The 10221-nt window shown below is 49.3% G+C and overlaps 1 protein-coding gene across 1 annotated transcript; it reads right to left on the bottom strand.

Moving 5' to 3' along the window:
• Positions 1 to 334: 334 nt before the first annotated feature.
• Muc12 (mucin 12, cell surface associated) lies at positions 335 to 8891 on the bottom strand. Its single transcript, XM_037198523.1, has 2 exons — positions 2337 to 8891; positions 335 to 376 (listed from the first exon to the last, which is right to left on the bottom strand). Exons 1-2 carry the CDS (start codon positions 8616 to 8618, stop codon positions 335 to 337), a joined length of 6324 nt encoding a protein of 2107 aa, XP_037054418.1. The 5' UTR covers positions 8619 to 8891.
• Between the last annotated feature and the right edge of the window lie 1330 nt (positions 8892 to 10221).

The raw sequence follows: 10221 nt of genomic DNA on the forward strand, positions 1-10221 counted from the left end.
CTGAGTGAGGACTGTTGTTTGAGATATCTCAGTTGTTTGAGTTGCTATTGTTGAAATCAAGCTGCTCTGGGAGGTTGTGTAAGGCTCAGTCTGTCCTGTAGTGAAGGAGGTGTCAGGAGGAATAGCTGTATCTGTGGAACCTGAGCTCCCAGGGAAGTGGCAGACTTCTGAGTAAATATTGGGTTGGTGGGCTCTGTTGCTAGAGTTGGATGTGTGGAAATTGGAGTCCTTTGGGAAGTTGTAGATTCCAGAGTGGACAAGGTTTCCCATGATTCATTTGGTTGAGTTGCAAGTGTTGACACTGGGGTCCTTGAGGAGGCTGTAGATGCCTCATTTACAGCTGAGGTGTAGGAGCTCTCAGGGGGTCCAGCTGTGTCTGTTGAAATGGAGGGGGATGTGAGGATAGTAGATTCCTGAGTGAAGACTCTTGGGGATGTCTGAGTTGCTTGAGCTGTTTGTGTAGAACTTGGGCTAGGTGGGGAGGTTGTAGACTCCAGAGGAAGAACTGATGTGTAGGGGTTTTCAGGAGTTACAGCTGTTTCTGTGGAAATTGTGCTGGTTGGGAATGTTGTAGATTCCTGAGGTAAGACTGTTGTTTGAGAGCCTGGAGTAGTGTGAGTTGCCTGTGACAGAATTGGGCTGCTCTGGGAGGCTGTAGATGCCTCAGTGTGGACTGTGGTGTGAGTGATCTGAGGAGGCCCAGTGGTTTCTGTCAACATTGGGCTGCTAGAGAAGGTTGTTGGTTCCAGAGTGAAGACAGTCTTTTGGAATGACTCTGTGGGCTGAGATGTCTGTGTTGAAATTGAGCTGCTCGGGGAGGATGTGGAGGCCTCAAACTGGACTGTGGTGTGGGAGCCCTCAGGAGGTACAGCTGTCTCTTTGGAACCTGAGCTGCCTGGGAAGGTTGTGGATTCCTGGGTGAACAATGTCATTTGTGATATGTCGGTGGGTAGACTTGCATGTGTTGAAACTGAACTGCTTGGGGAGGATATAGATTCCTCAGGTTGGACTGTGGTGTGGGAGCTCTCAGGGGCCACACCAGTTTCTGATGACCTTGACGGAGTTGTGAAGATGGTAGATTCCTGAGTGTAGACTGTTGGGGATGTCTCAGTTCCTTGAGTGGCTTGTGTAGAGACCAGGGCACTTGAGGATGTTGTTGATTCCTTAGTCTGAGCTGAAGTGAAGGATGTGTCGGGAGGTAGAGCTGTTTCTGGGAAAACTGAGCTGATGGGAGGGTCTGTAGATTCCTGAGTGAAGACAGTTTTGGAGGTCTCAATGGCTTGAGTTGCATGGGTTGAAATCGGGCTCCTCTGGGAAGTAGCAGGTGCCTCAGTCAGGAAAGAAGTGTGGGTGACCTCAGGAGGTACAGCAGTTTCTGATGAAACTGAGCTGGCTGGGAAGGTTGTAGATTCCTCGGTGATGACTGTTGTTAGAGAAGACTCAGGAGATTGAGTGGCTTCTGTCACAACTGGGCTGCTTTGGGAGGCTGAGGGTGACTCAGTTGGAACTGTGGTGTGGGAGCTCCCGGGGGAGACAGCTGTTTCCGTCCACACCGAGCTGCCTGTGGAGGCTGTGGACTCCTGAGTAAAAATTGCTTTTGAGGTTTCTGTTGCTTGAGTGGCATGGGTTGAAATCAGGCTGCTTGGGGAGGATGTGGATTCCTGGGTGAACACTGTTATATGTGATGCTTCAGTATGTGGAGTTGCATCTGTTGAAATTGGGCTGCTTTGGGAAATTTTTGGGTCCTCAGTCAGGAAAGAGGTGGAGGGGGCCACAGGAGACACAACTGTGTCTGTGTAAGCAGAGCTGCTTGGAGAGGTTGTGGACTCCTGAGTGAACTCTGCTTTGGAGGTTTCAGTTGCTTGAGTTGCATGTGTTGAAACTGAGATGGTCAAGGAGGTTGTAGTTGCCTCAGTTGGGATGGTGGTGTGTGAGCTGTCAGGGGCTGCAGCTGTTTCTGTGGAAACTGGGCTTCTTGGGAGGGTTGTAGGCTCCTGAGTGAAGACTGTGTTTTTGGAAGTGTCGGTGGGTTGTGTTCCATGTGTTGAAACCGAGCCCCTGGGAGATGTTATAGATGCCTCCTCAGTGGGGATAGATGTTTGGGTGACATCTGGAGGCACAGTGGTTTCTGTGGAACTTGAGCTGCTTTGGAAGTTTGCAGACTTCTGAGTAAAGATGGTGTTTGATGTTTCTGTTGCTTGAGCTGAATGTGTTGAAACTGGGCTCCTTTGGGAAGTGGTAGGTTCCTGAGTGAAGACTGTTTTCCATGATTCAGCTGGTTGAGTTTCATGTGTTGACACTGGGGTCCTTAAGGAGGCTGTAGATGCCTCATTTACAGCTGAGGTGTAGGAGCTCTCAGGGGGTCCAGCTGTGTCTGTTGAAATGGAGAGGGATGTGAGGATAGTAGATTCCTGAGTGAAGACTCTTGGGTATGTCTGAGTTGCTTGAGCTGTTTGTGTAGAACTTGGGCTAGGTGGGGAGGTTGTAGACTCCAGAGGAAGAGCTGAGGTGTAGGGGTTTTCAGGAGTTACAGCTGTTTCTGTGGAAATTGTGCTGGTTGAGAAGGTTGTAGATTCCTGTGGGAAGACTGTTGTTTGAGAGCCTGGAGTAGTGTGAGTCGCCTGTGACAGAATTGGGCTGCTCTGGGAGGCTGTAGATGCCTCAGTGTGGACTGTGGTGTGAGTGATCTGAGGAGGCCCAGTGGTTTCTGTCAACATTGGGCTGCTAGAGAAGGTTGTGGGTTCCAGAGTGAAGACAGTCGTTTGGAATGACTCTGTGGGTTGAGATGTCTGTGTTGAAATTGAGCTGCTCGGGGAGGTTGTGGATTCCTGGGTGAACAGCGTCATTTGTGATGTCTCGGTGGGTAGACTTGCATGTGTTGAAACTGAACTGCTCAGGGAGGTTGTAGATGCCTCAGGTTGGACTGTGGTGTGGGAGCTCTCAGGGGCCACACCAGTTTCTGATGACCTTGAGGGAGTTGTGAAGATGGTAGATTCCTGAGTGTAGACTGTTGGGGATGTCTCAGTTCCTTGAGTGGCTTGTGTAGAGACCAGGGCACTTGAGGATGTTGTTGATTCCTTAGTGGGAGCTGAAGTGAAGGATGTGTCGGGAGGTAGAGCTGTTTCTGGGAAAACTGAGCTGCTGGGAGGGTCTGTAGATTCCTGAGTGAAGACAGTTTTGGAGGTCTCAATGGCTTGAGTTGCATGGGTTGAAATCGGGCTCCTCTGGGAAGTAGCAGGTGCCTCAGTCAGGAAAGAAGTGTGGGTGACCTCAGGAGGTACAGCAGTTTCTGATGAAACTGAGCTGACTGGGAATGTTGTAGATTCCTTGGTGATGACTGTTGTTAGAGAAGACTCAGGAGATTGAGTGGCTTCTGTCACAACTGGGCTGCTTTGGGAGGATGAGGGTGACTCAGTTGGAACTGTGGTGCGGGAGCTCCCAGGTGAGACAGCTGTTTCCGTCAACACCGAGCTGCCTGGGGAGGCTGTGGACTCCTGAGTAACAATTGCTTTTGAGGTTTCTGTTGCTTGAGTTGCATGGGTTGAAATCAGGCTGCTTGGGGAGGATGTGGATTCCTGGGTGAACACTGTTATTTGTGATGCTTCAGTATGTGGAGTTGCATCTGTTGAAATTGGGCTGCTTTGGGAAATTTTTGGGTCCTCAGTCAGGAAAGAGGTGAAGGGGGTCACAGGAGATACAACTGTGTCTGTGTAAGCAGAGCTGCTTGGAGAGGTTGTGGACTCCTGAGTGAACTCTGCTTTGGAGGTTTCAGTTGCTTGAGTTGCATGTGTTGAAACTGAGCTGGTCAAGGAGGTTGTAGTTGCCTCAGTTGGGATGGTGGTGTGTGAGCTGTCAGGGGCTGCAGCTGTTTCTGTGGAAACTGGGCTTCTTGGGAGGGTTGTAGGCTCCTGAGTGAAGACTGTGTTTTGGGAAGTGTCGGTGGGTTGTGTTCCATGGGTTGAAACCGAGCCCCTGGGAGATGTTGTAGATGCCTCCTCAGTCGGGACAGATGTTTGGGTGACATCTGTAGGCGCACTGGTTTCTGTGGTACTTGAGCTGCTTTGGAAGGTTGCAGACTTCTGAGTAAAGATGGTGTTTGATGTTTCTGTTGCTTGAGCTGAATGTGTTGAAACTGGGCTCCTTTGGGAAGTGGTAGGTTCCTGAGTGAAGACTGTTTTCCATGATTCAGCTGGTTGAGTTTCATGTGTTGACACTGGGGTCCTTAAGGAGGCTGTAGATGCCTCATTTACAGCTGAGGTGTAGGAGCTCTCAGGGGGTCCAGCTGTGTCTGTTGAAATGGAGAGGGATGTGAGGATAGTAGATTCCTGAGTGAAGACTCTTGGGGATGTCTGAGTTGCTTGAGCTGTTTGTGTAGAACTTGGGCTAGGTGGGGAGGTTGTAGACTGAGGAGGAAGAGCTGAGGTGTAGGGGTTTTCAGGAGTTACAGCTGATTCTGTGGAAATTGTGCTGGTTTGGAACGTTGTAGATTCCTGAGGGAAAACTGTTGCTTGAGAGCCTGGAGTACTGTGAGTTGCCTGTGACAGAATTGGGCTGCTCTGGGAGGCTGTAGATGCCTCAGTGTGGACTGTGGTGTGAGTGATCTGAGGAGGCCCAGTGGTTTCTGTCAACATTGGGCTGCTAGAGAAGGTTGTGGGTTCCAGAGTGAAGACAGTCTTTTGGAATGACTCTGTGGGTTGAGATGTCTGTGTTGAAATTGAGCTGCTCGGGGAGGTTGTGGAGGCCTCAAACTGGACTGTGGTGTGGGAGCCCTCAGGAGGTACAGCTGTCTCTTTGGAACCTGAGCTGCCTGGGAAGGTTGTGGATTCCTGTGTGAACAGCGTCATTTGTGATGTCTCGGTGGGTAGACTTGCATGTGTTGAAACTGAGCTGCTTGGGGAGGTTGTAGATTCCTCAGGTTGGACTGTGGTGTGGGAGCTCTCAGGGGCCACACCAGTTTCTGATGACCTTGACGGAGTTGTGAAGATGGTAGATTCCTGAGTGTAGACTGTTGGGGATGTCTCAGTTCCTTGAGTGGCTTGTGTAGAAACCAGGGCACTTGAGGATGTTGTTGATTCCTTAGTCGGAGCTGAAGTGAAGGATGTGTCGGGAGGTAGAGCTGTTTCTGGGAAAACTGAGCTGCTGGGAGGGTCTGTAGATTCCTGAGTGAAGACAGTTTTGGAGGTCTCAATGGCTTGAGTTGCCTGTGTTGAAATCGGGCTCCTCTGGGAAGTAGCAGGTGCCTCAGTCAGGAAAGAAGTGTGGGTGACCTCAGGAGGTACAGCAGTTTCTGATGAAACTGAGCTGGCTGGGAAGGTTGTAGATTCCTCGGTGATGACTGTTGTTAGAGAAGACTCAGGAGATTGAGTGGCTTCTGTCACAACTGGGCTGCTTTGGGAGGCTGAGGGTGACTCAGTTGGAACTGTGGTGTGGGAACTCCTGGGAGAGACAGCTGTTTCTGTCCACACCGAGCTGCTTGTGGAGGCTGTGGACTCCTGAGTAACAATTGATTTTGAGGTTTCTGTTGCTTGAGTTGCATGGGTTGAAATCAGGCTGCTTGGGGAGGATGTGGATTCCTGGGTGAACACTGTTATTTGTGATGCTTCAGTATGTGGAGTTGCATCTGTTGAAATTGGGCTGCTTTGGGAAATTTTTGGGTCCTCAGTCAGGAAAGAGGTGGAGGGGGTCACAGGAGATACAACTGTGTCTGTGTAAGCAGAGCTGCTTGGAGAGGTTGTGGACTCCTTAGTGAACTCTGCTTTGGAGGTTTCAGTTGCTTGAGTTGCATGTGTTGAAACTGAGCTGGTCAAGGAGGTTGTAGTTGCCTCAGTTGGGATGGTGGTGTGGGAGCTGTCAGGGGCTGCAGCTGTTTCTGTGGAAACTGGGCTTCTTGGGAGGGTTGTAGGCTCCTGAGTGAAGACTGTGTTTTGGGAAGTGTCGGTGGGTTGTGTTCCATGTGTTGAAACTGAGCCCCTGGAAGATGTGGTAGATGCCTCCTCAGTCAGGACAGATGTTTGGGTGACATCTGGAGGCACAGTTGTGTCTGTGGAACTTGAGCTGCTTTGGAAGGTTGCAGACTTCTGAGTAAAGATGGTGTTTGATGTTTCTGTTGCTTGAGCTGAATGTGTTGATAATGGGCTGCTTTGGGAAGTTGTAGGTTCCTGAGTGAAGACTGTTTTCCATGATTCAGCTGGTTGAGTTTCATGTGTTGACACTGGGGTCCTTGAGGAGGCTGTAGATGCCTCATTTACAGCTGAGGTGTAGGAGCTCTCAGGGGGTCCAGCTGTGTCTGTTGAAATGGAGGGGGATGTGAGGATAGTAGATTCCTGAGTGAAGACTCTTGAGGATGTCTCAGTTGCTTGAGCTGTTTGTGTAGAATTTGGGCTAGGTGGGGATGTTGTAGACTGAGGAGGAAGAGCTGAGGTGTAGGGGTTTTCAGGAGTTACAGCCGTTTCTGTGGAAATTGTGCTTGTTGGGAAGGTTGTAGATTCCTGAGGGAAGACTGTTGTTTGAGATCCTGGAGTAGTGTGAGTTGCCTGTGACAGAATTGGGCTGCTCTGGGAGGCTGTAGATGCCTCAGTGTGGACTGTGGTGTGAGTGATTTGAGGAGGCCCAGTGGTTTCTGTCAACATTGGGCTGCTAGAGAAGGTTGTGGTTTCCAGAGTGAAGACAGTCGTTTTGAATGACTCTGTGGGTTGAGATCCAGGTGTTAAACTTGAGCTCTTTGGGGAGGTTGTAGATGCCTCAATTTGGACTGTAGTGTGGGAGCCCTCAGGAGGTACAGCACTTTCTCTTAAAGTTGAGGAGCTCTGGAAAGTTGTCGATTCCTGAGGTAAGGCTGTTTTATGGGAAGTCTCAGTTGCTCGTGTTGAAAATGAGCTACTCAGGGAGGTTGTGGATGCTTCAGGTTGGACTGTGGTGTGGGAGCCCTCAGGAGGTACAGCTGTTTCCAGTGAAATTGAGGGGATTAGGATGGTTGTAGGTTCCTGAGTGGAGACTGTTGGGGATTTCTCAGTTCCTTCTGTGGCATGTGTAGAAATCAGGCTACTAAGGGATGTCGTCGATTCCTTATTCAGAGCTGAGTTGTAGGACAGTTCAGTAGGTAGGGCTGTTTCTGGGGAAACTGAGCTGCTTGGAGAGATTGTAGACTCTTGAGTGAAGATGGTTGTTTGCAAGGTATCAGGTGGCTGAGATGAATCTGTGGAAATGGGGCTTCTTGGGGAGGTTGTAAGAGGTTCAGTCAGGACTGAGGTGTGAGTGATCTCAGGAGGTACAGCTGTTCCTGTGGAAAATGAGGTGCTTGGGAAGGGTGTAGATTCCTCAGTGAAGACTGTTTTGGAAGTCTCAGGGACTTGTGTTCCAAGTGTTGTAATCAGGCTGTTTGGGGATGTTGTCGATTCCCCAGGTTCCGGTGTGGAGTGGGTGTTCTCGGGAGGTACAGCTGTTTCTGAAGCTATTGAGTTGGTTGCAAAGGTTGTAAATTCCTGAGTGAGGATGATTGTTTGGAAGGAATCAGTGGCTTGAGTTGCTTGTGTTGGAATCAGGCTGCTTTGGGGTATTGTAGATGCCTCAGATGGGTGTGTGGTCTGGGAGTTCTCAGGAGGAACAATTGTTCCTGTGGAAACTGAGCTGCTTGGGAAGGTTGTAGACTTCTGAGTAGATACAGTTTCCATAGAGTCTGTTGCTTGAGTTGCATGGGTTGAAATCAGGTTGTTTGGGGATGTTGTAGATTCCTGACTGAACACTGTTGTTTGAGAGGTCTCTAAAGCTTCTGTTGACTGTGTCAATATTGGACTTCTTAGGGATGTTGTAGGTGCATCAGTCAGGGCTGAGGTGTGGGTGACCTCAGGAGGTTCAGCTGTTTCTGTGGAAAGTGAACTGCTTGGCAGGTTTGTAGACTCCTGAGTAAAGACTGTTGTTTGAGATGTCTCAGTTGTTTGAGTTGCTATTGTTGAAATCAAGCTGCTCAGGGAGGTTGTGTATGGCTCAGTCTGTCCTGTAGTGAGTGAGGTGTCAGGAGGAATAGCTGTATCTGTGGAACTTGAGCTCCCAGGGAAGTTGGCAGACTTCAGAGTAAATATTGTGTTGGTGGGCTCTGTTGCTGGAGTTGGATGTGTTGAAATTGGGGTCCTTTGGGAAGTTGTAGATTCCAGAGTGGACAAGGTTTCCCATGATTCAGTTGGTTGAGTTTCATGTGTTGACCCTGGGGTCCTTGAGGAGGCTGTAGATGCCTCATTTTCAGCTGAGGTGTAGGAGCTCTCAGGTCGTCCAGCTGTGTCTGTTGAAATGGAGGGGGATGTGAGGATAGTAGACTCCTGAGTGAAGACTCTTGGGGATGTCTCAGTTGCTTGAGATGTTTGTGTAGAATTTGGACTAGGTGGGGAGGTTGTAGACTGCGGAGGAAGAGCTGAGGTGTAGGGGTTTTCAGGAGTTACAGCTGTTTCTGTGGAAATTGTGCTGGTTGGGAAGGTTGTAGATTCCTGTGGGAAGACTGTTGTTTGAGATCCTGGAGTAGTGTGAGTTGCCTGTGATAGAACTGGGCTGCTCTGGGAGGCTGTAGATGCCTCAGTGTGGACTGTGGTGTGATTGATCTGAGGAGGCCCAATGGTTTCTGTCAACATTGGGCTGCTAGAGAAGGTTGTGGGTTCCAGAGTGAAGACAGTCGTTTGGAATGACTCTGTGGGTTGAGATGTCTGTGTTGAAACTGAACTGCTCTGGGAGGTTGTAGATGCCTCAGGTTGGACTGTGGTGTGAGAGCTTTCAGGGGCCACACCAGTTTCTGATGACCTTGACGGAGTTGTGAAGATGGTAGATTCCTGAGTGTAGACTTTTGGGGATGTCTCAGTTCCTTGAGTGGCTTGTATAGAAACCAGGGCACTTGAGGATGTTTTTGATTCCTTAGTGAGAGCTGAAGTGAAGGATGTGTCAGGAGGTAGAGATGTTTCTGGGAAAACTGAGCTGCTGGGAGGGTCTGTAGATTCCTGAGTGAAGACAGTTTTGGAGGTCTCTATGGCTTGAGTTGCATGGGTTGAAATCGGGCTCCTCTGGGAAGTAGCAGGTGCCTCAGTCAGGAAAGAAGTGTGGGTGACCTCAGGAGGTACAGCAGTTTCTGATGAAACTGAGCTGGCTGGGAAGGTTGTAGTTTCCTCGGTGATGACTGTTGTTAGAGAAGACTCAGGAGATTGAGTGGCTTTTGTCACAACTGGGCTGCTCTGGGAGGCTGTAGATGCCTCAGTGTGGACTGTGGTGTGAGTGATCTGAGGAGGCCTAGTGGTTTCTGTCAACATTGGGCTGCTAGAGAAGGTTGTGGTTTCTAGAGTTATAGTTATTGGGAATGACTCTGTAGGTTGAGAGCCATGTGTTGGATACGGCCTGTTTGGGGAGTTTGTAGATGCCTCAATTTGGTATGTGGTATGGGAGCTCTCAGTTAGTACAACAATTTCTTTTGTGATTGAGGGGGAAGCGATGATTGTTGAATCCTGAGTGAAGGCTGTTGTTTGGATTGTCTCAGTTGCTTGAGTTGCTTGTGTAGAAATTGGGCTACTTGGGAAAGTTGTAGAATCTTCAATCATTGTTGAGGTCTCAGGAGTTAGAGCTGTTTCTTCAGAAATTGAACTGGTTGTGGAAGTTGTAATTTCCCGGGTGAAGATTGTTATTGTTGATGTCTCAGTTGGTTGAGTTGCATTTGTCAAAATCGGGTTGCTTGGGGAAGTTGTTGATGCCTCAGTTCGGGCGGAGGTGTGATTGGCATCAGGTGGTACAGCAGATTCTGTGGAAATTGAGCTGGTTGGCAAGGTTATAGATTCCTCAGACAAGACTGTTGTTTGGGAGGTATCAGTTGGTTGAGTTGCATGTGTGGAGAGGAGACTGCTTATTGAGGCTGTAGATTCTTCATTTGGGATTGTAGTGTGGGTGTTCTCAGGAGGTACAATAGTTTCTGTGGAACTTGAGCTGCTTGGAAAGGTTGTAGACTCCTTAGTAAATAATGTTTTCAAGGTTTTTGTTGTTTCTGTTGCATGGGTTGAAACTGAGCTGCTTGGGGAAGTCCTGGATTCCTGGGTGAGTGCTGTTACTACTGATGTCTCGGTGGGTTGAGTTGCATGTGTTGAAAATGGGTTGCTTTGGGAAGTTGTTGGTGTCTCAGTCAGGGAAGAGCTAGAGGAGGTCCCAGGAGATGCAACAGTTTCTGTGGACATTGAGCTGCCTGGGAAGGTTGTAGACTCC

The sequence above is a fragment of the Peromyscus leucopus genome, chromosome 23, assembly GCF_004664715.2.
Source record: "Peromyscus leucopus breed LL Stock chromosome 23, UCI_PerLeu_2.1, whole genome shotgun sequence".
Taxonomy (NCBI): Eukaryota; Metazoa; Chordata; class Mammalia; order Rodentia; family Cricetidae; genus Peromyscus; species Peromyscus leucopus.

Coding starts and splice junctions, on each gene's coding strand:
- Muc12 (XM_037198523.1), bottom strand. CDS start 8,618: ATGTTGACAGAAACCATTGGGCCTCCTCAGATCAATCACACCACAGTC. Junction 377..2,336: donor AGAGCTCCTACACCTCAGCT/GTAAATGAGGCA, acceptor CCATTTCAACAG/ACACAGCTGGACCCCCTGAG.